General features: G+C 40.6%; 2 protein-coding genes across 2 annotated transcripts; both read right to left on the bottom strand.

Moving 5' to 3' along the window:
* Nucleotides 1-5,434: 5,434 nt before the first annotated feature.
* Nucleotides 5,435-8,635, bottom strand: LOC113127686 (dynein light chain 4, axonemal). The gene is made up of 4 exons (XM_026302374.1): nucleotides 8,556-8,635; nucleotides 7,997-8,076; nucleotides 6,704-6,787; nucleotides 5,435-6,483 (listed from the first exon to the last, which is right to left on the bottom strand). The coding sequence occupies exons 2-4, from the start codon at nucleotides 8,066-8,068 to the stop codon at nucleotides 6,319-6,321; spliced, it is 321 nt and encodes a 106-aa protein (XP_026158159.1). The 5' UTR covers nucleotides 8,069-8,076; nucleotides 8,556-8,635; the 3' UTR covers nucleotides 5,435-6,318.
* Nucleotides 8,636-15,167: 6,532 nt separating this feature from the next.
* Nucleotides 15,168-25,254, bottom strand: LOC113128425 (neuronal pentraxin receptor-like). The gene is made up of 6 exons (XM_026303747.1): nucleotides 25,172-25,254; nucleotides 24,216-24,952; nucleotides 21,418-21,802; nucleotides 20,260-20,501; nucleotides 19,092-19,271; nucleotides 15,168-15,413 (listed from the first exon to the last, which is right to left on the bottom strand). Exons 2-6 carry the CDS (start codon nucleotides 24,945-24,947, stop codon nucleotides 15,168-15,170), a joined length of 1,785 nt encoding a protein of 594 aa, XP_026159532.1. The 5' UTR covers nucleotides 24,948-24,952; nucleotides 25,172-25,254.
* Nucleotides 25,255-26,536: the final 1,282 nt, after the last annotated feature.

Below are 26,536 nucleotides of genomic sequence, written 5' to 3' on the forward strand. Positions count from 1 at the left end.
CTGGAATACTCTCTATTATTGGCACTCTATCCACAGCTTGTATGAGGTACATCATCAATGAAAAAATACCGCCTCTCCAACACACATCACATGACAGCTTCAGCTCTTAACACAATGTGTTATAATGGCATCAATGCCAGATAAACAGAAAAAATTGCCATTTTGTTCATCTACGTGGGCAGCCATTCAGAATCCTGGAAGCAGCCATCAAACAGGCAGACTGAAAGTTTTCTTTAGCTTAGGTAAATGCTCTGTCATGGTTTTAACTGCAAATGTAAGCATTTAGCCTGACAACTAAAAAATAAATGGGCTGAAAACAACCATTACAGTGTTTCTGAAACAAATAAATGCACATATATCGTAAATGCATAAACAGTCAATTATCAAGAGTGTGGTAAAGGTTTTGAGCAGGCTTCATAAACAGGCAGGGGTAGGAAAGATGTTTCATATTCTGTGTGCGCTCAGACTTTGATTCAGGCACCTCAGACCTTATAGAGAGTCCCGCAGGATGCACTGCTTCTGTGAAGTATGGCTTTTCAAAGTATGCTCATGCATGTGCATGTACAGGACGTGTGTTTATTCATGCAAACCTTCTGAAAGGGCTTAACAAAAACAACAGTCTGACTAGTCTTTATCAGCTAAACAGAACTGCATGAACAGATGTAGCACAGGCTTTTTCCTGTGTTCATGCAGGTGGTCATATTCATATATGATTCATCAGCACTCATAAAACATTCATGTTTGGACAGCGTTGGCTACATGCAAATGAAGCAATAGAAATTAGCACGATGAAAAACACAGTGGGTTTAAAAATGTTGCAGGCAGAATATCAGCTTATGTCTATATCTGTGTAGTGTATATTATCTATGAGGATTCTTCTCTCTTAATTAATTCCTATCAGTCTGCAAAAAGATAATAAGCAAACACAAACAATGGGGTTTATTTTAGCTGACAGGATGTCTCAGTGGGTCTCTGCTTACATGGACAAGGACACAGATGCAGATGTTGTGTTTGAAGGCTGACCAGGATAATAGCAGCTGCTGACAGTAATAGCAGCAACCTGAAACAAGTCACCAAGGGAGAAAATGGTTAAAATAGGTAGGGGGGTTTAAATTGTATGTATTTTAAGGGATGTTGGTTGGTTGGTCCGCCACTTAAGTACAGCCTGAAACAGCAATTGGAACAACATTTTACATTCATAGTCCCACAGGATGAAATGTGACCTTTTCGCCTGCAGTGCCACTTAGTGGGTCAAAATTGAGATTAAGAATTTTGTTTTTTAATTTAATATCTTGACAGCTACTAAATGAATTGCCATCAAATTAGGTTCCCAGTTATTAGAATAAACATCCTGAAGACTTCCTCTACCTCCATGAAGGTGAAATTTGTGGTTTTGAGTAAAATGTTCAATAAAATTTGTTCCAGATATTTAGTTCCTCTCAGACTGAAGTGTAATAACTTTGGTCTTTTATTGGCCTTAACCTTCTAGCACCATCATCAGGGCAAATCCCACAGTCCCAAGACATACAGGTTAGGTTAACTGGTGACTTTAAATGGCCTATGTGAATGTTTGTCTCTGCCATATCCAGGGTGAACGGTGCTGCTCACCCAATGTCAGACGGTGGTGACACTCTTGAGGATAAGTGGTAGGCTGTAGATAATAGAAAAAAAATAAATAACAGATAGTGATGTGGTGTTTTTGAAAGGCATAGAAAAAGGATGTCGTGACAGAAGACACTTCAGTGTGTCCTTGAGGACATGGACAAATATCATATTCAGTTATATGTTTCAGATGATCTTTATACTCAAAGTATTTAGCGACCCTCTGTACCTCTCTAGTGCTATACAAACCAACTGAGGGGAATGAGCTGGATTCATGTTTTTCCACTTACTTATGTTTTTGCATTAATCGGTTTGCTGTTTATTCGCCCTCAGGGACATAACCACTGAGTATAAACTAGGACCATGAGCAAATAAACTACAATTATAACAGTGATAAGAAATCAAATTTCCATTTAAAATAAAGAAATTAAAAGATACAGAGTTATATTTTCTTGGTGTAGGAAAGAACTGATTTTGTCACATGTACCGTTTGCATTAACAGTGGCATGTTGAAATTAAAATTCTTTATCCTTCCACCTTATTTAACTGTGGTAATCTTGTTTAGCCTTGTCATTTGTGGAACTATTTTATATTTTATGATTTGTGGAAATTAAAATTCTTCACACCTCCACCTTATTTAATTGTGGTAACCTTGTTCAGCCTTGTCACTTGTGGAACTGTTCAATATTTTAGAAGGATTTTAAGGTGGTTAGCAGCCTCTGGAATGAGAGTGAACATTATGCTTTGTGGCTCTGAGTCATGATCAAGATAGAATTTGTATGTACTTTATTACTTTAGATTACAAATTTTACAGGTGAAGTAAAACGTTCCCAAGGATATCATTAGCCTTCAGCAAAGTAATCACTGGAGTCCATCAAGAAACAAATGCAAACACCATCTACTCTATGTCTCTCACTCCAATCTTTTGATTTGGTGTTTTGTTTTTTTTAAAACATCAGCTCACTTAGACCTTTTACTTTTCTCGGTGTGTATTTTTGCCTAATGCACTATTTCTGTCTCTGCCCCTCACTGATGTATAATAAACAAGCGGTTTCAGGCTTGATCCAGACATCCAAATATCACTTATCTATTATCCTCAGCAGCTCTTTCACTCTCAAGCCATTTCACCACCCTCTCTCATTTTTCTAAAACATATTTTCTCCTTTTATTTCAGTCTGGTTAGGACTAATGAAAGACAGTCTCAGCTGCTAATGATGAAAACGTAAGCTGCCTCATGCACACGCTTACAGAAAGACACAAGCATATTAATATTGCATTGTGTTTCGCATTTCTCTATTTAAAAAAAACCCACCAGCGATGTTCAGATGAAATAGCTGTCTCTCCCTTTCTTTCTTGAGTGACTGCTCAAATCTTCGAATTTTTAGTCTCTAAACACACAAAAATCCACCTTCTACTCCCAACTCTCCTTTATCAGTACCAGCTATTGAATTTTTTGAGTTGTCAGTTGATACATTTTCAACCACCTACAGATTTCTTCTGTTTTGCCTCGTCTGACACACACACACCCAGGGATGCTCCAACCTTCCACCCATCATTGCAGGTGGTAAGGAGGTTGCTAAGATACAGCACTCGGCTTTTCCAACACAGAGATGCTTCGAATGAGAACACAATGTGATGGCACAAAACTGTGAAGCTCAATATCAGCAGTTCAAGTACTAATTGATTACATTTCCATTTAAATAGACATTATTTCTGCTGCCTGATGTTGCAACAATGTGCGAAAGCTTTGGCAACTGCTGAACCAGTGCACGTTACCACAACCGGTGCAGAAACTTTTAAAAAATCATTATCCATCCATCATCTGTACTGCTTATCCAGTGGATGGCCACAGGTGCGCTGTTTTATTACAGTTTTGTAGTTTTCTATTACTTTGACATAAAGAACTGCAGGCAGTCAAACTTAAATTTGACTTGATCTTTTGAATAACAGGCAGTAAAATCAAGTAACATGCCAATTGTCTGTCTCATATTAAAGATATGGATAACGAAGAATTTCTTCATGTGGTAATCTGTCCCTAACTTCACTAAAAGCTCCACAGAGCCTTTTTCAGGATAATGAACCCACTTCCTGTCTGCTGGGGAGAGCATTTCAATGTGGAGTCTTTAGTGTGTGACTCTGTGGCCCTTTGTATGAATATTTAACAACGCAGAAGAGAGACAGCAAGAAGGAGGAGACACATCAAGAGTGTTTGAGTTGAATAATGAATGAGATGCATCACAGGACAGAACCATGTTTACTGACACAAGACTAGAATAACCCGAGGGTTGTGACAGTAGTTGCAGAAGGTGCAGGCTCCTTCTCATGCGATGGCCTAATCAGATGAATCCAGTTGAAAGCTAACCAGTTGAAAGCTAACAGTGTATCATATTGGCAGCAACACAAGAAAATCTCGATGTATCTATGTGAAATCCATTTTGGACTTTAAAGATTGATATTCCAGATATGCCAAAGTGGTTCTCAAGTCTGTTTTCTAATGTGGAAAAAAGAAGAGAAAAATGATTCATGTTGCTAAAAAAGACCGACAGCTGCGTGGACAGAAGAGAAATAGGGAGAGAGGAGGGTTGCAAGTGATGCATTAGTGAGGTCACAGTGCAGGCTGACCAGGGTCATGGTGTTTGGGTACACAAATGTTTAGCTTATAGTTGCCAGATTTTGCTAATCTGTCAATAACAGCAGCCTCCCTCCCTGTCCTGATGGGTCAAAATGCCCTCTTCCCATTCAGATACACTTCCACCCCTTATCTTGTAGCAGACACTCACACCTTTCTTCAGCTTTAAAAGCAAAAGCAGCAGTAAGTAGCACTGTGATGTTTTTATTTCTTCCTGTGGACTGTAAAGGTTAAAGGTTACTACATACTGCTGCTTCACATGTGAGAAAACCTTTCCTGTTGTTGCATATCAGCTCTGATTAAACAAGGTGATGTGTTTCAATGGACCAAATCTGCTCTGAAGACACACATTAAAATACGGATCATTAGATAAAATAGTACCCATGTTTAACTGGCCTTTTGGCTGTGCTGTTGCTTCTGGCAGTAATCTACAATTCAAATGTCTAAGCTACCAGCTTTCACTTAACATAAGCATTAGTTTATTCTCTGTCATGACTGGCCTTTTTCAGGCCTGATTTTAACACTGAAAACAAGATTCCCTCATGGAAACAAAAGAGCAAAACAAGATGATAGTAAATGTGTCTGTTTCAATAAGAAATCTACAGACATTTAAGCAAAACTGGCATTTTCACAACCTTCTTCCCAAAATATACCAAAGGCCTTTAGAAGAAACTATAATTTCTCTGGGAAAACCTGCCTCATCCAGTTATCATCCACTGTGACAGGTTCCTAACACACTTTCCACTTTTGTCCTTATATAAATAAGCAATTTTAGGAAGCACTTATTTCTTCACTTTTTTTTAAAAGCCTTGCAAAAAGCAGCTGCTGGCATGTTATTCCTTTGTGTGAAGCATATGCTTTCACTCCCCTCTATCATTTTAAAACCAGTCAGTCCAACTCAATATCTACTGATACTTGAGACAAATGTGTCATTTGGGCAGTGTTGGTGCAGTCACTTACACAGTACATGACCGTACCACTGCATGAAGTGTTTTCCAAAAATGACAAACCATACCCCTCTATCCATTTCACTTTACTCTCAATTTACCAGTAATCCCCCATGCCTCAGCAGTTATTTTTCCTGCAAGGGTCATAAAAATTGCATTTGGTTATGATAAATTTGACCCAAATTGCCTTGCCTGAAACATAATAAATGCAATTCTAACTCCTCAGCTACTAACAAATGAGAAAAACACAGGCAAGTTTAAGCTCCCATTTCATCAAATTTTGAAGTTTATTGTACAATCAGATCAGTTCACACATTATGATCCATTGCACTTAATAAAACTGGCATCAACATGAAAACAATCACATTGCTAATATCACTCAGCAGGGTGATATTGTCAGGGATTATAACAATCACCTTTTTAGGGAGAAAAGGCGGATTGGGCTTAGTGTTGTTTGGCTCAGGAAACACTGAGCCTTTAGTTGTAAGAAGATGACACTGGTCTTTAAAAAGAAGTTGCATCAAAATATGTACACATAAAAAATATTAAAAATTTTATTGAAAGATTAGTACGGCTTGAGAGAGAGAAAGACAAGTGTGAAATGTTACCAATGGATAATTTACTGTTGCACAAACTGCAGAGGGAAGTATGATGTAGTGTCATTTCAAAAAAACAGTGTGTGTGTCCAGCACACACAAACACAAACACAAACTCACTCACACACACACTCCCTGAAGAGGAATGAGGATAAAGGATTTTGGAGACCCTGGCTGGCTGTATTGTCTGTAAAAGTTGAACTTGCTTACACATGCACACTCACACATTTAGGACCATTGACACAGCTTTAGAGAGAAATTAAGAGAGAAAAAGAATAGTGACAGAGAAGGCAGGAAGCTATTTTTGCCCACCAACCAAACAGACTGCTGCGCTTAAAATTTACTTTCAAGTATTTTCCCTGCCAGCTACGTTTTTGCACTGGACAAGATTCCTAAATAATAACGGTTTAATCTGTCACAGTGGCTGGTAGTGTGGACAAACTGACCTGCTGCAAAACAAATGTAACCAGCATCTGGCTGGTAGCTGGTGTTTCATTCCAGCCCAGTGACCACATCAGAGGGGAGGAGGGACAGTGAGTAGATGCTACGAACACTTCCACACACATACAGCCAGGCTTCCTCCAAAGAACATGTAGAGCAGGTTCTTCACCTCATGCGTGACCTCAAAGCCGAAGCCTTCACCAATCACCACGTGCCATGAGCTGCCAAACTTCTTGTCCATGGACTCCTTGATCATCTTTGCTGCGCTCTGGGAAAGAATGGGGTGAAATAAGAGCAATCAACAAGGAAAATTAATTTGATGCAGAGATTAAGGCCTTATACTTTTAGTAAAACAACATCCTGACACAATACTGCAGTCGAGATCCAATTCCCTTCCCTTTACAACAGACACAGCATGGCAGGCAAAAATAGATTTCTGACCAAGCTCATACATACAAAATACAATGCATAATGTAATGTACACCTACCTCATTGTTGGTGGCAAATTTTTCACAGGCTGTTACACAAAGCTCCATGGTTTCAACTCTCATTTCTTCTGGCATGTCTGTGTGCTGAGGACAAATAAATTGCAAGGGTCTACATTTTCCTGTCTGAAAATGTCTGTTCTATTAAATAAGTATGTCAGTTAGAACAGAAACCAGAACATGAAATTAAACAATCAAGCTTTCAAAGAAAAAATGTAGACAAACTTTAAAACCAGAGATAAAGTAATCACAGTATGCTCCAGTTAAAAGTGAAAGTGCACACACATACACACATAAGCTGCTTTGAATCACTTGTTGCCCCTAGTACACATTGAAGACATCATACACAGTACAGTTGCAACAATAGTTGGGAAGTTTCAACCCCTTTCTATGGCTCTCTTTTTCTTTTGTTACACAACTAATTGTATCTTCTTGTGAACAACCAGATGCAACACTATGCACGGCTTTGAGGAGAGACTGTGTCAAAATGCGCACATAATCCCCACAACACGTTATACAAACCAATCCTCAGGACAAAGTCAAACACAATCATTGTGTGATTATCAACAATGTGATTTACAGACCTGCACTGTTATCCAGGGTAATACCAGTGTTTAGTCTGTATGCTGTGACTGACCAAATGTGCAACAACAAATGCAACAATGGAAAGAGTGACAAATGTGTTAGCTATCAGACTCATTTAGCTATCACAGGTAAAACATAAATAAACCCAAATAACAAAGCTGTGTGTTAATCAACATAGAGAATGCCAAATTTCCCCTTCTTTTGAACTAAAGCGTTTTTGTGCATCTTTATGAACCAATTCCACTTTTACGAACCAGCAGTAGAGTATGTGTAATCTTGTTTCCTAAGAGTTGTTTTCCAACAGTGCTGAATCTTATGCTGGTTTAAAGTTGCCTTCAAATATTTTGTGTGCATCTGTGATCAAAAGTCAAGGGAATGATAGATGTGAGCTACAGATCAGTCCCAACTGCATTTGTTTGTATCTAAACTGTTGAAGTGATTGAGTCAGCACACAACATAGCAATTCATGTTACTGTACCAGCTTTAGTAGTTAAAAGCCTAATATTAGTAAAGCTGATTAAGATTTTTGCATGCACATCATGTTTCCCAAACACTAATTCAGTCACTGTGCACATACACTTCATTTGCAAGCTTTTAATACGTCAAACTATACCTACTAACACCCAGGTTGAGAATAAAACAGTAGATTAAATGTAAAGTTGATGTCATTGCAGAAATGTTTTCGTCCTGTCCCTGCTCTCCCAGTCCTACCCTTATAAGAGGAAAGCTGTGCAGTCTCTTGTAGTCGGCCTCTTCTTTCTTCCCCTCGCTAGTCCCAGCCATGCCGACTCCTGCAAAAAGACATTTTCTACATGTTAGCAGCAACAAACCACTTAATAAGAGAGAAGACATTTGAAGGGACCAGATCAGCATTGCAAAGCAGGCTCACACATCTCTAGCTAACACAACAAGAAAGGTGGTAGCTAACCTGCTGGCTAGGTTAGCTAGCTACAACACATATCTCCTCGTATTTTGCTCCGGTCTCTTCTCTAAACAACATCCACAAACAGCACACAAAGACTGGTCTGTTTTCCTCACCAGTCCCATCAGGTTAATAAACGCAAACCAGGAACAAGCTTTCACATGCAAGTTAACATTAATTAGCTTAGCTTGTTTGATAACGTTAGCAAACAGTTGATGCTACCGGTTGAGATGTGCTGCCCCAGAATTCGATTTAATTTTAACCCACCATCGTATCATTACGAAACACGGCGAGTTGGCGGCAGCTAATGAGTGTAAAGTGAATAAGAAGTGAATTGACGTCACTTACGAAGCGTTTGTCCAGCGCAAACTTCAGCTGTTTGACTCCAGCTCCGTTGTTAAGGAGACATTTTAAACAAGGAAGCCCCGCCCCACTGCCTAGATTGGTTCCTATTGGTTCAGAGGCTGTCAATCAATTGAAAGAATCTATCTATCTATCTATCTATCTATCTATGTCATTTTCATTTAAAATGTAAAATAAATAAACTGTGGCATGTACTATGGATAACCACCTTAATCAGATAACTCAAAGGATAACTCTATTGTTTGTTGCTAGAATTGTATTTATTTCTTTTCGCATCAAAAATCAACAAACATGTAATTTTCCCTGGGGTGTCCATGGGGTGCCAATCTGCAGGGGTGTAAGAGTTATTTAAATTACTGATTAATAAGTACAAGTAACATCACCACAGTGTGAAAAGACGCTACCACAAGTAAAAGTCCTGCACACAAAATTTTATTTGGAGTAAACTGTAAATTACCCTGCGGACTATACTAGGCCTTTTACTGTGTAACAATGCATCTACCCCAATAGTGTCAATAAATGTAAGTAACTACGCAGTAAAAGTCTAGCATTTGCATTTTTGATTTAAAGTACAGAAGTAGTGTGTATTATGCAAAATGTCTAAATGTTAAATTATTATGTGATTAAATTATTAGATTTTATTGTTGATCGATGTAGAGGTTAATTTAACTGCTTTACATAGGCCTTACTGTTTTATTCCCTCACAATGTGGAATAATCTATAAACTGATGCTTTGTGTGTTAAATATTACAGTTGTCAAATGAATGTAGGGTGAAAAATAAGCTGGTTGGCTCAGATACATAGTGGAGTAAAATAAAGCACCCCACCTATAATAATACCTCAAAGCTAAACTGTACTCTACTTTCCACCATGGTCTCTGTCTGTCTGTTGTAAAATTACACTATCAGCCTGTGTAAGGGTATAACCTTTCTCTGGCTGTCCTAATCAGCCCTCTTACTGACCCACATTCAGCTGGAAACATCTGGGTGGAATCCCCAGGTGGAGCGTTTTGACCCAGAACTGTCAGTCTGCTCTACACACAAACACACATACACACACAAACACACATACACAAAGCAGCTTCAAACCTAAACCCCCAAGAAAATCCACAAAGCTCTGAAAATGAGTTAGTCCCAGATTCTGTGTGTGATGTTGTGTCTGTTAACCTGGGCTGTGCATTTCACTACACATGCCCGCTGGAATAAGCCAGCCCAAAATAGCACCATGAGCATCTGGATTAATTTGGTCTCTGAAACAATGACTCCCTTCTGGATTAGAGTAGATTTTTAATCAGTGTTTGGTTTTTCTCTCCTCCTTCTCTCCTGTCTTCTGTTTCTTATATCATTCAGAAGAATGATATAACTTGTTGACCACAGGTATGTTGTGATACAAGTTTTAACCCTTCACCTGCATCTTAATCTCTCAAGCATATTTTGGCTCAGAGAAACAGTGAGCCATTAACTAATTGCACAGTAACAGATTATGCTATAAAATGGTTAGGCAGGGTTTTTGATCAGCCCATTTGACCCAGTTTCATTACAACATCAGTTCTAGACCCACATACAGAGTTTGACATAACAAGTACAACTCAAAGCCCAGCTAAAGCTTTTGGTCATATTACATGGTCCTCAGTAGTTTATTGACTTTGCTCAGTTGTTGCTGAAATTATTATTCATCGCACTTTTCATGATTCAGAATCTGTAGATGTTCAGCGTGGGAGTTAATTCCTAAACCGTAGTTTGACAAAACAATGTCAACTCTTCCGAGCTCACCAGCAACCTTAAAATCAGAAAAGTATAATCAAGATTTGATCATCAATAAACAGTTTAGTCAACTGCTTGTACACCAGAAGAACACTTACATATTCTTCTTGGTTGATGTCTGCTTTCACCTACATAACCATGTGTTATAAACTATTTATTACATTTTTTAAAGTTTATAAATGGCCAAGAGAGAGACCTGTGTTACTACACAACTTCAATATAATCACCACTACATATTTTGTGTTAAGTGTTTTTCAGTATTATATTATATTATAAATAAATATTATCATTATATATTTTATTATTAGTAGTGTTATTAAAAATTCAAACATTATCTTGTTCATGGCTACGTGGAGACAGTAATGGTAGCCACAATAATAAACACAGCTTATGGATGTTGCTGTGTGCGCTCAACCCAGTCTGTGTTCTCTCCCTGAAGATGGAGGTGTTTTTGATAGAAGGCATAGAGAAAAGGTGCTGAGAGGTAACCAGAGGCAGATAAAAAAAAGAGGAGGCAGAGGAGATGGTGATATAAAAACCTTGAGGAAAGTATTCACCATGAGATAAAACACATTGTACATGTTTTGAGGCAAGTATAAGATGAGGTTGATTCTTGAACACACACACACACACACACAGATACTCACCTCACAAAACTTTACTGATGATGAAGAAAACAAGCAAATCAAGGAGACAGATTTTGAGAGAGAAGCAGTTCAAGGTGAAGGTGTGAACAGTGAAATTACACTGTAGGATGATGTGCAAGAACTGCTTGAGTGAAAATCCATTTGTAATCTTTTTTTTTTTTTTAAGTTAAGTAAACTGACAGTACCTGAGCACTAGGGGATGAGAAAAGTTGTGAAAAATTATGAAAGGGATGAAGATTTTCTGTAAAAATATTTGAACTGGTATATTTATGTTTGTGTGTGCGTGTGTGTGTGTGGTGGTGGGTCAAAGAAGAATTTCTATATCTGCCTGCCTCAAAGGGAGGTGATTAAGGTCTATCTATAATTCAACAGCAGAGGAAGCAGACTGCTGGGGAGGTGAGAGGAAACCCCCATGAGACAATGTTAACAAGCTGTGACAGAGGTGAGATCCACAGAGAGATGGAGCACAGCATCATAAAATAACAGAAGAATAAATATCCAGTGAGTCACTCGGTGACTAACTGCAAGCCTGGCTGCAGATTACCTAATTGGCTGAGTGGTAGGCTAAAGACAGGCTGACTGACTCATGTTCGCCTGCTGATAAATCTTAGGTGACTAGTTTAGTGAGGGATCAATGGTCGTAGCAGCCAAATCATGCAGGGTAAAATTCTGCAGGTAAGTTAATAAATCTTCATGGCGTTTTTTACACAGTTGCCAATTTAATCGCTTCACGATATACAGTATTTGTTATTATTATTATTAGCCATCAGTGATCTCTGAATGAAGTTGTGCTACACACACATACACACAGCAAACAAAGTCAAAATGTGTGTTCATCCTCTGAAGACCATGAATGTCTGAGCTTACTTTCAGCTACTTTCAGGTACATACACTTACAGTTGTACACACAGGAGAAGTGGGGGTGGTGTGTGGGTGTCAATAAGAGCCGGTACCTGTTATTGCCACAGGGCCCTGAGTCAGGTAAGTCAGGACATGATGCAGGAGGGAATTTTTAGAACATCCTTTAAAATATGCCTTATATCGTGGTCAGAATAACATGCCTATGACTTCATGTCAAACATCTGATTTTGATCTGGGGGGGGGGCATGTTACACATGGTCAGCAAGGAGACTTTTTTAAGTAATGACTACCATTTCTTCTCGAGTGTGAGTGGAGAAATCAAATTTCAATTCTACTAGAGTGATTACAACCTAAGACTGTTCTGTGTTGAGTTGGCATGTTCTCCCCATGTCTGCGAGTGTTCTTTCCAGTTTCCTCCCACAGTCCAGACATGCACTTTGGGGTTAGGTTAACTGGTGCCTTTATATGCTGTGGTGTGAATCTGAGTGTAAGTGGGTGTCTATTTCTGTCAGCCCTGTGACAGACTGCTTTGATGATAAAATAGTAGGATTTTTAGTCATGTTTCATCGATCATGAGACTGAAATCATGTGGGAGGTTACACATCAGATCACAGTTCAGCTAACAGCAAGAGAAGTTCACGTGGGCAGATCAGCAGTCACGAATCAAGACTGCCTTTGTTAAATGTATGCGTAATCTATTGTGTCTACATCGATGTTCACACTTGAATATCTGCTGAATACTCACCTCACTGTCTCTAGAATAACGCTCACTCACGTGTCAGAGGCAAATTCATTTAGCAGCAAAGATCCAGCTGAACTAATCTGACTAAAATCAGACAAGATTATGTTACAGGCATGTGCATGTGTTTGTACAGTTATATAAGGACACTTACAAAATGCATTCTCTAGCCCTTTACCCTAACGTTAATCAAAACAAATACCTAACCCCCACCCCTTACCCAACCCTAACCTAAACTGAATTCTGGTCTCAACACCAACAAATCAAACCTTGATCCTCTACCAGCTCTTTGAAGTTGTGTCAGAAAATGAGGACTGGCCAAAATGTCCTCACGCCCATGGCAAAAATCACAAACATACTACATACGTGTTCATGCGTGTCTGTTAGGATCATGGAGGCCCCTCTGCAGTATCCCTGCAGTTGCTCAGCTGAAGTATAATCAGATGAGCTGACAAGAGATCTGTCACAATAATGCACACACAGATGCTGCACACCTTTCTTTGATGTCATTCTCTGAGCTATGACTCCAGAAATATTGTTATATCCATTTTATTATTTTTTTTATCCACGTATTTCACAATATCATAGAAGATCCATGGAGATGCAAATAAAGTCAAGCGCAACACTGTCACAGCCTTCAGAAACCAAAAGCAAGAGAGAGAGAGCAGGAGTGACAGCAAGAGAAGAAAGACAAAGAAGAAGAAGAAGAAAACATAAAAACATTTGAATTTTTTTCCTTTTTTTTTTTTTTTTTTTTTGGGCATGAGCGCCCAGGCAGGCACTTCACAACAGGGTGTCAAATCGTACTGTATGTGGGGCTGACGTCTTGAGGTAATATGTGAACACAAGAACTGACTGTATTTCGACCACAGTTCATTTGACTGCACAGTGTTGAGTGGATATATATTAAGGGTGTTTGGCCAAAGTGGAAATCAAACCCTCATCCTGCACAGTGTGAGTGGCTTATTTGACCTTCTCGTATCGTTATTCTCATCATGTCCACTTCGAACTTGCATTGAACTTGACAAAAGCCATCAAGCTCATCCCATCTGTCTCATGTCTCATTACGAAGGCAGACTCAAATCAAATGGTAAATTCACAAAGTCAGCCTAAAACCAGAGACAACTTCATCCTAAATGTACACAGCATCACAGTTTAAGGTAATTCATATAGCAGGCAAAATCTGTAGTAGCTAACTATTTCCCAGTGTGTTGGCTTTAGTTAAACTCAATCATTTGGTGTAGTTGTTGTCCAAATGATCGTGCTTTAACCATCAGGCAGTGTGAAAGAGTTACCATCTGGTCATGTTTATGGTGGAAAGGTTACAGTTTCTACATGCTCTAAGACCCATTATTTGTGTCTGACTGAAGGTCTGCACACTGCACTAAGCTCCCAGCAAATTTAATCTCAAAACAGCAACATTTCAATCTGGTAAACATCTTTGTCAGGAATGGTCAGTGCTTTTGACATTTTTTGCCAGTTGCTAGGTTTTTTTTTTGTGATATAATATTTGCTTTAGTTTCCAGGAGGTGTGTGCATTTTGTTTTGTTTTTGAGGTCTGTTTTATTTTTCTCAAATATGACAGAAATGCAGAGACATCTGTGTTCCTTAGAGTGCGGGGTGATATGAGGACACCAACTAATTACACATTCGGTGACTGTGCTCATGCATATATATACTTATATTCCAGCTGGATTACATTCAAGAATACAACACCATTTTACAGTCTCATTCAGGTTTCTCACATGTTCAGTGTCTAATTGCTGCTTAGACATCAGGTGTTTTTTTCAGAGCACTGCTTCGTTAAAGTTGCAAACAGAGATGCTGCAGCTCGACTTTGCAGGGCTGTGGGGAGAGTGAGCAGCTACAGCAGGGGAGCGGACTGGCACAAAGCAACATTAGCAGAGATACATTACACAATATACATTTATAAGACCATTTTTACCAAACAATGGTATGTAATATCGAAAACTCGAGTACACAGACATTACTCAACAGGACCACACACAGTTAAAAATCAAATTTCCCATTGAGTGTTGAAATCAATGTTAGCATGAAAGCATCTCAGAAATCATCTTTTAGCATTAAACACAACCAAATGGACACAAGATGAAGGACTTAGCTTTGTGCCAATGTGTTGTCAAATAAAGAAACCTTTAAATATGACATCATTAAAGGCTCCTTCCGTAACTATTCAAACACTTGGAAGTCCCCTGAACCACCATGTATGGTTAACTGGCCCAACCGACTAAGACCTAAAACACAGTGGTTGTACGTTTAACCAGAGCCAATCGTTAGTCTAAAGTGCTGTTTCTGAAGTTGATCCACCCATGCAGCCTTCGCGCAGGTTTTTCTATGACTAAACTCACTGTATCTCACTGCAGAAGTAAACACATGAGTGTGGACACCAACACAAAAAAGTAAATAGATACACCACTCTTAAAAACTTAATAGTTCCATCTTTCAGTCCACCAGTGAGCAAATATACTGTAAACTCCAGTGTGATACATGTTTAAAATCCTGAACAGATTTCTTCAATTTGTCTACCAAACCTGACCACTCATGGCCATCCTCTGCCAGTCACTTTTCACTGTTTGGGGCTAGAGGGATTGGATCTCTGGGCAGCATGGCAAGGGTCCAAGGACTCCTTGGTGGCACCACCATAGACGTCTACATCGTGGTCGGTCCAGGGGGCGATGTTGCCGAGTGCAGAGGAGCTGCATTCAGCCAGGGCAGCCACCTCTGCTGGCTTCAACACTCGATCCCACAGGTTGAACTGGGAGAGCTCTCCAACCAGGGCCTGGGAGGCATCAAATCTCCCACCTAATGTATCCTTGGGTAGGACGAAATGGAAAAAACAAAGGGTTGGATGTCAAAATGAGAGCATGATACCTGATAGATGAAGCTTTACTGCACTGTAAACCCAGATAAGTTGATTGTACTTAAACCATTTGAGGCAAGTGATTGCCTCAAATGGTTTAAGTAATCGACAGTCAAAAAAGTTAATTTGTTTAAGTATAGTCAACTTAAATGCAAAACAGTCAGAACGTAATATTTTTAAGTCATATACACTTAAATGGTTTAAGTGATCTACAGTCAAAAATTAATTTGTTTAAGTAGAGTAAACTTTAATGCAAAATAGTGAAAACTTAATATTTTAAGTCAAATACACTTAAAACTATATTTGCATTAAAATAAATGAAATGACCACACAACACAGTACTTTTTTTTTTTCAATTTTATTGAAACACAACAAAGCAACAAATATCGTTGATAATGATGCTCTTCGTGAACTATGAGAAAACTAGTTTTCAAACACAAGCTTTAAACCAAAAACAGTAAGAACTGGTTATCAAATTATCAAAATGTTTTGTGTGGTTTTTTTCCATCAGTTACTACAGTATATTCTTCTTTTTTGCTGCAGACGTTTTCTCTCACAATCACTTTGAAATACCCAACTAGTAGTAGGTCCTATCTGACATGTCTTCATCTTGAAAATTTCCATCAAGCTTGGACACAAGCCATCAAGCACACCAAAGAATTCCTCTTTAAGGTTTCTTCCAACAACCCTGTTAAACTCCAAGTAAACCTGAAAAATGCAAAACAAGCCATACAGGCAAAGTTACTTATAACACAAATGAACTTCTCTGAACATGTTGTCCAAGTATGTATTGTATGTAAGAAAAAACACATATTCAAAGGAAACTTCCACAAACCTGGCTTTCTGTGAAAAGGGCTGGCCAGCGTCAGACCATCTGGCTAATGTCAGGCTCATCCTTTACATCCTCATCTCTTCTAAGGGCAAAAGTGATGTCCATGTTAGTTCTAAAAAGTTAGTTTTTTTAACTATTGTTGCCAAATCTTATGTGGAACAACATAAGTTGAGAGCTACTGTTTGTATGCTGGAGTTAACCTCAAATTTACATATTAAAATGCACACATTTCTAACTAGAAACATTTCAGTGGTTTCTAATTTGTAATACTTGAACATAGAAAACAACTCACCAAGTTCACCAAGAAAATGGCGTCTTCTTAACTGCAGTCAACTGCTGATTACAATAGTCCGAACTCATGAAAAACTGAAAAATGCAAATTACATTTTTTTCAACAGCATGTTACTGCAGATAACTCCCAGGCAGAAAACATGTTCATCAAAGGAGGAGGTAAATTGCAGATAAGACCCAATTTACTTCTTGAAAATAAGAAAAAGGCGCAATTTTCTCAGAATCCACCAAGAAGCAAGCCCAGACTAGTCTTGAGTCTTGAACCAATCACAACCTAGAAAAGTGCTGCAGTGCTGAAAACAGGGGTGTGGCCGTAGGTAAAACTTGATAGTTTAAGTTTGTTAAACTTACAAAAATGAGTACACCTAGTGATTGTCTCATATACTCATACTATTTAAGTAATGCGATAAAACTAATTTTTTTAAGTGACATTTACTCAAACTGTTTGCATAGAAACAACTTTTGGGTTAACAGTGTGGGATTATATTCAACCTTGTTATAAAAACCTTTTCCACTGCATGAATGCCCTCAGTGATTTAGGAGGTCTCTTAGGAACTTGTGAATTTTACCTGTGTTTTCACTGGAGGAACAAAACAAATTGGAGGAACAAATTCACTTCCAGGGCTGTAGTGCCCCCCAGTCCCCCACCCCTAACAGTTCCCTAACAGTGCTGGTTTCCTATGACTGTTATTTGTTGCCCTCACTTTTTTTCAGGTTGATTTTCTTACTAAAATGTCTCTGAACAGTGTCCTCTTACTGTCTAGTCAAAACACACTAAATGGGATTTTGCTAACATGAAATATGGGCATTAGTTTTTTGGGTGTTTAAAGTTATGTTACTGACTTCCCAGGTTCTCCAAAAAGCAGGATAAAGACCACAAATGTCACAGTTCTTCAGATGCAATGAAAAGGTACAGAAATATCTTTTAGTTCCACAGTTTGGTTCCTTGTAAGTTTTTGGTCAAAAAGGGACACAACAAATGACAGCAGCAGGACAGAAGACCCAGTGGGCTATGTAATGGTGCTAGCCATTTTGGACATTTAGAGTGGGAAACAAGAGGATCTCAAGAATTTGTAAGTATCTCCAATAAAACGTGACAAAAATGTGAAATGACCAACGACATCAGTAAATCTGCTACCTCACAAGATTAAATGATGTTTTCCCCCCTCAGAGCACGCTTATGCAGTGGATATTCTGGGATGCCAGCCATACTTTATCTATACCTCTCTTCCTATCAAGAGTCACTGGGGGCTGAAGCCAATCCCGGCCGACTCAGGCGAGTGATGTGGTACACCCTGGACAGATCACCAGTCTATCACAGGGCTTGTCCTGGGATTTTCTCCATAAAATCCAGTCAACGCATCCTCACAACAGCAATTCATCATTCATCCTCATCATCCTCACACAGATTAATAAAGTATGCATACTTTCTCTCTCAAAAAAAATATTAATTCAATCAAGACTTGTTGCATCATTGCAGCATCTTGCAGAATTGAACTCCCAGTGCTCTACTTTTTATCCTTTATGCAAGGATGATGAGTAGCAGAATGTGTTTTCTATGACACCAGGGAGGAGCGATAACATCAGATTTCATAATGGTTATGCAATGTGTCGCACTAATGAAGAAGCAGCCCAATGTGAGTATAAACACCATTAGAGTTCAGTCTGTTCACGTGTGAAGCGCTAATGTCCTCCCTTAAAATAACTCTCCCAATTTATCCATTTCTCATTCATTCATCCATCAATCTGTTCATCTGTTTTTTTATTTATCCATCCACCCTTGCAGCCATTCAGCCAGTCATCTCTTGTCCATTCATCCAACATTTTGTTCTCTCATTTGAACATTAATTCGTCCATCCCCATGTTCACTAATCTACTCATCCATCCCTCCTTCATCTGTTTGTCCATCCCCTAATCTGTTAATTAATCTGTTCATCAACTCATCCATCACATTGCTCATCCATCCAACCATCCAGTCATCTGTTGTCAACTTGTCCTTCCATTTGACCATTCACCCATGTTTTTTTATCCAGCCATTCAGTCTAACATCCATCTGTTTATTCACGCTTCCATTAGTTTGCTTATCCATCCAACCATCCGATCAGATCCATCAATCTGTCCACCCATCCATTTCACCATCAGTTTGTCCATTCAGCCATCCCTCCATCCATCTATCTGTTTGCTTGTCCATCCAACCAACCTGTCTATCTATATTAATTCCTCCATTCATCTATTTATGTTCAGTTTTTACAGCCGCCTTTCCTACCTTCCATTCATTAGTTTGTTTATCCATCTGTCTATTTGTTCACTCATCCATTTATGAATCAATTCATCCATCCATCCATCCATCCATTATCTGTCCATCTATTCATTAGTCAACCCAGCCATAAAAATGTTTATCCAACTCATCTGTCATCTATCTATTGATCCTTTAATCTGTTTCATGTCTGTCCTTTGATTAGTTTCTCTGTTCACCCATCGTCAATCCATCCAATCATGTGTCTCACCTGTTCCTGTCCCAGTATGAGGACTCCTCCAGGTTTGATGGGATGCCAGGCAGCCAGTCCCTCTCCCTTCCCCTTCATTTTGCCTCCCTGGTAGGCCTTCCACACCCCGTCCCTCAGGGTCCAGCTGACACAGATGTGCTGCCACTCATCCTGTGGTAGGGACAGAGGCAGCTGCGCCACCTACAGGGCAGAGAATGCAGTGGCTGCGGTTACACCTTTCTCCACAAAGGGAGCAAGTGATCTGAACCCCTGTAAGTTAGAGTACAACACATCAAGCCTGCATTGATTTATTGGATATTGGATAGGTATGGGCAGTAAAAAGGGCCGAATGAGGACACACTGATTTTTTATGTCAGCAGAACTACACCCTGTGGAGAGTCTAAACCTTCCTTCCAACACAGGTGCAAACCCCCACTCCTCTCTTCCAAGGGAACTATAAATGTAAGCACTATAAAAAGTAAGCATTAATGCAACACATAAAACAACAGCTACAAAAAGCCTGATTCTTTCTCTACAACAATATAAATTTGCTCTGGGCTCCACCAAAATAAATAGCAACTTGATTTTCTCTTGCACTTACCACCATTTTCGATCAAGGTCTCCCTTTGGATGAAAAAGATTACATCTAGTAACATTCCTGTTTGGTGTTGTATTTATTTAGGGAAAATCATTAACATTAAATGTTATTAATTTATTTGTGATTTGTTCTTTAGTTTGTGCTTCTAAAGTTTAATGTGTTGTTTATACCATTATTTTATGTAGTTCTCTTTTTTAATCACTGAGGGAATATTATTATTTATTATTTATTACCTGAGGCTATAGTGTTTCCTAAACCTTAAACAAGTTCGGTTACACATTATACTGACTGAGGCAACGACTGGACACTGTGACATTTTCAGTTGTGTCTTGTTCTCTTCACTACTCATGCTCCATGGCATGAAAAGATTTAAGAATAAATGCAAGAACAGACACATTTTCATTGCTAATTTCAATCAAAACGTTGTGAACTAGATGACATAGTGATTTCTTTGACAGTTTCTATCACTTGACTAATTATAGGGAAAGCCACAGGGTACATAATACACACTTTTCCCATTAATTGTTCCAGTCATACAACTACACCATATTTATCTTTTAACCATCTGGGATGGAATCTAAAACCACATACCTTGTCGTTGATCAGCAGCTCCACAGGGTTGTGGACTCCCTGCAGCAACACCAGCTCATTAGGCTGCCCCGGTACTGAATAGGAAAAGGGCGTCCCGATACCTCCTTCTTTGGCTTTCAGCCATACACAAGCAGTAAAGGCATACATCTCGGTTATCTCCTTTCTCACCAGGCCATACATGTAGTTGGTTCTCATGGGGAAGGAGAGGACGAAGCCATCAGGGAACGACGGCTCTGTCAGAGCTTGGAGACAGAGATGAAGGAGAGAAAGAGAAAAAGATCAGAGGAGAGATAAGGCAAGCTAAGAGAAAAAATGGGGAAGGATGATATATTAATGACCAATTTATGCATGGACACTGATATTTTTCTTCTTTCTTGTCCCTACCAGATTGTGAACACGCACACACACATGCACACACACACAGTCTGCCAAGAGCTCAAGTGTTGCAGTTAATGATCAGCCTCTCTGACTCGAGGCCACAGTGCAGCTCTCAAGCAGAGAAGCTGTGGAGACAGTCAGTGAGGCTGAGAGAATGACAGAGCTAGAAAGAGAATACAGAAGCGCTTTTGCTTTTCTTTTCAACCTTCTTCACTGCACCTCATGAACTCACAGTCTGTGCACCAGACTTCCACTTCTCCAGCTATCAAACAGCTCTCTTTTTTCTGTTTTGCACCTTGGGACAGTTACCTTGATTGTCTGAGGCAGAAGAAAATTTCACCATTATACAACTAATAAAAACCAATGTAACATTTCCAAAGAACATTACTGTCAAGAAAAAAACAAGGACTCTTAATTAAAATTATATGATTATGTAGATTTATGGCTTATACATAAAAAGTACAAATGATGTCAGATAATTTCCATTTCATTTCTTTCTTCTGTATCATTTTAATTACACCTCCTAACTATATTTGACATTTCACAACCTTCACCACTCATTAATCATCTTGTTTTAATCTACAGCTTATTCTCCACTGCTGCGATGACCCAGTTTGCCCACAGTGCTCATTAAAGTTTCATTTTCTCTTGCAATGCTTTCATCTGCGTCAGCTTGGTGATGCAGGTGTTTACCTCCCTGCGTGTCAGTTCATCCATACATCCCTAGCTTTGACTATCGCCACCCCTTTACTCTACTCGTCTTCCTCCCCCAGAACTCACTGTGTTCCAGCTCAGTGACGCGGTGGTTGACGGCATCGATGCCCTGATTGATCTTCTCATGTTGGCCCTGTGTCTCCTTCCTCATGGCCTGACGCTCCTTCTCCAACATCTTTATCTTCCTCTCCAGCTCCCCCTCCAGGTCCTCCACCCTCCAGGTGCCCTTTCCACGCCCGGGGGAACCCTTAGACGGGGGTTTGGGAGCGGTGGATGCGGGGGAGGCAGGGCGGCGTCCCACTGGGGCAGCCGCTGCAGGTGGTAAGGAAGCACTCCCAGCAGGTGGAGCAGGAGCCCTGCCAGTGTTACCAGGTGGGCTGCTGCCACTGTTGCTGCTACTTGAACCCACGGATGTGTCAGTGAGGTTCAAGGCAGCAGGGCCTATCTCCGCCTCCACAAAAGAAAAAGAAGAAAAAAGAGTAAAGTAAGCGTCTGAAACTTAAATGGCTTAAAACTAACAATGAGTGGTGCATAGAGAAACCACAAAATATGCTGTGGAGAAAAGAAAACAACTACTATGTTCATAAGAGCTCTATAATAGAAAAATCCAAGATACTGGTTAGTGTCTTAGCACCAGCATTAGTATCCACATAAGGGTTTTGGTAGTAGACGATAATAGTAGGTTTCTGGGAATGCTAATGGCATCACTCTATGGACAGCAGTCAGTCCGGTGGTTGGTAGGTCGGCCCAGCACTTTGGTACGGACTGAAACTGTTAATCAAATTACCATGAATATTTATATCAACTTTAATAGTGCCCAGAAGATGAATCAGACTAACTTCAGTGATTCCCCCTTTTGGACTTGTGAAATGATTTGGTCATAATTTCAGCCTGTTCAGTACTTGGGTTTATGAACAGGCACATGCAAAAATAATGATGCTCCCTTCATCACTATGCTAACATACTCATGGCAAACATTATGCTTGCTATACTTCAGGATGTTATTGTTGTCATTGTCAGTACATTAGCATGTTGGGGCTTAGACTAAAACTGCTTTTGATGTGAATATGAGTTTGGTGGTTTTGTTAAGTTTTGTTCAGTCAGATAAAAGAAACCACTGTATGTAAGTGTGTGCATACACTGTTGGAAGGTATGAATTAGTGAAGGCTATAGAATTAGCATTAAGGATCATTTCTATTGTAACATCAAGAATATTTGTGATTCAGACATAGCAGTTGTAGTAGATAGATAGATACTAGGCATGTCTAATTGTGTAGTAATATTAGTACTTAATGTAGGTGTCGTAGCACAGAGTGGTACAGCTCAGGTAATAATACTGACACAAATAAGGTGATTTTTCTTTTACTAAATGAATGCTAAGTTGTGTTAATGCTTTTATTACTAATGAACATGTATTCTCATTGTCTTGATTTTCTCCTCTGTATTAATTTTCTTCTCAGTGATACCTCATTTGTGATGTGTTGTATTTGTGGAGATCCTATGATTGCAAATATTAAGAAGTGTAATTTTGAACTGCATTCTCAGCACAGAGAGTCGTCCGATCTCACGATTAAATGAATTTAACATCCATAATTTATAGACACTCATTTTAATTATTTTGGTTGCAAAGACTGTGATTTTCCTCATTGACAGTTTGTGCGGTGTTTGTATTGTGTATCAGTTTAATAAAAGAACTGCAGGAAACAAATGTGAGTTCTCACCCTACGTTACTCAAAGACTTTAAGAAATTGAACATAAAGGAATAAGTATAAGCAGCAGCATGAAGGAGGTGCATAAATAGAAGCATTTTACTATTCACAACACTCTCAGTGGTGCAGGAGTAAATTGCAAGAAAAGGAGTAAAACGATAAACAGCAGCAGGATGTGTGGTATTGGTGATAGGAGTAACACAGCAGTGACAGTATTAATATTCAAAGCAGATGTTGAAAAAAGAAGTTGGTGAAGCCGCAATAAGGAGACGCTGCTGTGAGTGTGGATGATACAGCTGTGGGGGCAATTTATAATATCAAGAGAGCTGCTGAGGCAGGATAGGAGCTGGATGTCCAGGATATAAATTCACACACAGACGGAGACAACATAGTGACTGTGCTGTGAGAGTGCTGGCAGTGATGGAGTATGTATGTGTATGTGTGTGTGTGTGTGTGTGTGTGTTTGTGGTTATAAGCCTCCCTATGTCTTAATCTCAGCACACACACACACACACACACACACACACACACACACACAGGCTGAGAACCTGACTCCCAACCACCACCTCTTTCCTGTCCAGCCAGCTTCATCTTTTATTTATGTCTCCATCCTGCTGTTGGATGCGGAGGTAGAGGGTAAGCAGCAGACACGGTGGGGGGTGGGGGGTGCAGGTGGAAAGATTTCCCAAGGGTCCATAGCAAGCGTGTACAAGACAGGAGCAGTGCCTGTGTCATGATCCACTTGTCAGAGGAGAGGTGAGGCGAGGGCGTTACAGAAAGATCAGGACACCTAAGATGCTCACTCCCTGCCAGTATTTCTGCATGCAGCAAATGTGGAGACCACCGAGCCCGTTGGGGCGCTGGCTCTTTTCTCAACCTTTTGGTTTTGGGTGTGTAAACAGACATTTTCAGAGGATTTCTCCACTTTCACCAGCAGAGTTTTAAAGTGCACTTCACAGTGGATATTGACCTAACACTGGGACAACTGACCGTTTAGTGGGACAGGCCTAATCCAGCCCCTGGACATCAGTGACTCACCTGGTTGATTCATGTTTTTGGTATCACTCCAAATCTCCTGCTGTCAAACTAAACTCACAGCAGACAGGACAACAGGTTTTACCAAAATGAGTGTAGTGCTCAGTGTCTTTGTCCTACCTCGAGTTTCTCAATGCGGTCCTTCAGGTCCATGATGGCCTTGGCCAGCTCCTCCACAGCACGCGCCGTTTGCAGCTGCGCCGCGGCGGAAGAGCTCACATCATCGCCGGCCATGACGCGGCGGTTGCCGCTCCAGACCCCGATGCTCCGCTCCGGGACGCTTCTTTCGTCTTCCAGGCCACTCTCACACTCGTTCAGCTTCCCCGTCAGCTCACGGATGGTCCGCTGGTCCATGAGGATCTGGTCATTCTGTTGCAGGACCATCTGTCGGAGCTCCTCCGCGGTGGTCCGGAGATAAGTCCAGTCCTCATCCCCGGTTCCGTACAGGGGGTCGTCCGCCTGCTGCTGCTCCCGCTGCTGCCTCAGATCTTTGGTTTTACAATCTCCGACCGGTATAGGTGTGCAGATCAACCGGCTGAAGCTGAGCTGTTTGGCGGACCCTCCGCCGGTCTCTTCGCCGAGGTTGAGCTCGTTCAGAGTTGGAACTTCCAGCCCGAGACCACCGAGCCCGTTGCCTCCATCGTAGGACTCGGCGCCGTGCAGAGCGCCCAGCGGTCCGGCGTGCGCCACCGACCCAGGCTCCAGGGGCTGGAGCAGCGTCTCCGAAGTCAGGGTGCCGTTATCGCTGGAAGGCGCGGCGCGTTTCCGCGGATAAACGCTGGCGATGATGCAGATGACCGCGCCGAGAAAGGCCAGGGTGCCCGCTCCCACAAGCACCACTACAAACTTCATTCTGACTGTGGAGATCGATGCAAAAGATTAAGGTTCGGACACACAGCCGGAAACAGCAAATTGTCTTGTGAGCCTGAAACAGGCAAAGCAGCGGTTTGTGTGCTACACAAGAATGCATTAACCGAACACACACTAATCACGATCTACTTAGTCGACGAAACAAAACTCAGTCTGACATGTCAGATTAACCTCCAGAGCTGTTTGCTGTCAAATGTGGCACTTACGTGGAGGAGGTGTTTGGCAGAAGCGCTGCTGTTTTCCTCTTGTCGCGCTCGGTGCGTAATAGCGATGGCACCGCGCTGTCTGGACCAGAGATGCTCCCTCTCCGTCTCCGTGTTGCTAAGCTGCTCTCCTCCATGCGTTACCATGGGGACCGCGGGGAGAGGAGGAGCGAGGCTTTGGGCATGCGCCACTCAGAGCAGAGGTGAGCCTCCAGCAGCAGCGTGAGCAAACAAGGCGGTGATGGATCAATGTGTGTCCAAGGCAGAGCAAGAGAGACGACAACAGAAAGACAGAGCAGGAGAGAGAGTGTGTGAGAGTTTAGAAATGGATTTCTACTCTTTGGGTTTGGGAGAGATAAGATATTACATCAAAAATATCAATCCAAAAATCAATTAAGAAGTTCAGACTACAAATATACAATCCGCACTCTCAGTCTTAAACACACATGCGCGCGCGCACACACACACACAAACACACACGTATCTGCAATATCACAGTCCAGCATTCTTGCCATCACAATATGACATGCTGTTTGTCAGGTATAGCCCACATGGATTCATAGGAATGAAAAAGAGGACACAGCCAGTTTACAGCAGGGAGCAGAAGAAAGAAGAGGAGACACTGCAGAGCAGAGCAAGAAGAAAAAGCAGAACGATCTAGGACACTAAGGTTTGAGTAGGAGGAAGACTGTTTTCCTCTGGAGGCAGTGCTATCAAAAACTCACCTATGAGACCTACAGAAATGTTCTGACTGTGACACACTTCTACTCCATGGCCCTGTTCAACAAACAAAACAATCTCACAGGAAGCCTTTAGAAACTTTGCTCTTGACATTAGTATATATAGACACATGCAATGCAGGATGGCTCTTGCTGCATATATGGGAACTCACTAGTTACTGCTGAGAGAAACGAGTCTTTCATTCAAGGTGCTAATCTTTAACATCTGGGTTTAGCATGCTAGTAACTGCTTATTAGCATTCAACAAAAAATACACCCTGATGTTAGACAAAAGGTCAAGGGATCAAATAATTTATTACAACTCATCTTGAGGGAGACACGTGTGTCTGTGTTGGATGTTACTGGAACGGATCCAACAGATATTTCTCTCACAAAAAAAAGTAAAGGGATCACACCCTGAAGTCATTAGGATATATCACCTGGAAACCATCTATTGAGATATTTTATTGGGTGTGAAAAATCGGACCTGATATTGACGCTGTGTGATAAGTCAGAGGATAAACAGCAGGACTCCTCCTCTGAGGACCATGGTTGTGCAGCATTTCTTGGCTATCCATCCAAAAGGCTTCAGCCGGGACCAAAACAGCGACCTGATTTATAGGATAAACAACGACTGGCTCCATAGAGC

This window comes from Mastacembelus armatus, chromosome 1 (genome assembly GCF_900324485.2).
Source record: "Mastacembelus armatus chromosome 1, fMasArm1.2, whole genome shotgun sequence".
NCBI classification, from domain to species: Eukaryota; Metazoa; Chordata; class Actinopteri; order Synbranchiformes; family Mastacembelidae; genus Mastacembelus; species Mastacembelus armatus.

Coding starts and splice junctions, on each gene's coding strand:
- LOC113127686 (XM_026302374.1), bottom strand. CDS start 8,068: ATGGCTGGGACTAGCGAGGGGAAGAAAGAAGAGGCCGACTACAAGAGA. Junction 6,788..7,996: donor ACAGCTTTCCTCTTATAAGG/GTAGGACTGGGA, acceptor ATTTGTCCTCAG/CACACAGACATGCCAGAAGA. Junction 6,484..6,703: donor AATTTGCCACCAACAATGAG/GTAGGTGTACAT, acceptor ATTCTTTCCCAG/AGCGCAGCAAAGATGATCAA.
- LOC113128425 (XM_026303747.1), bottom strand. CDS start 24,947: ATGAAGTTTGTAGTGGTGCTTGTGGGAGCGGGCACCCTGGCCTTTCTC. Junction 21,803..24,215: donor ACCGCATTGAGAAACTCGAG/GTAGGACAAAGA, acceptor TCTTTTGTGGAG/GCGGAGATAGGCCCTGCTGC. Junction 19,272..20,259: donor AGCTGCTGATCAACGACAAG/GTATGTGGTTTT, acceptor TCTGCCCTGTAG/GTGGCGCAGCTGCCTCTGTC.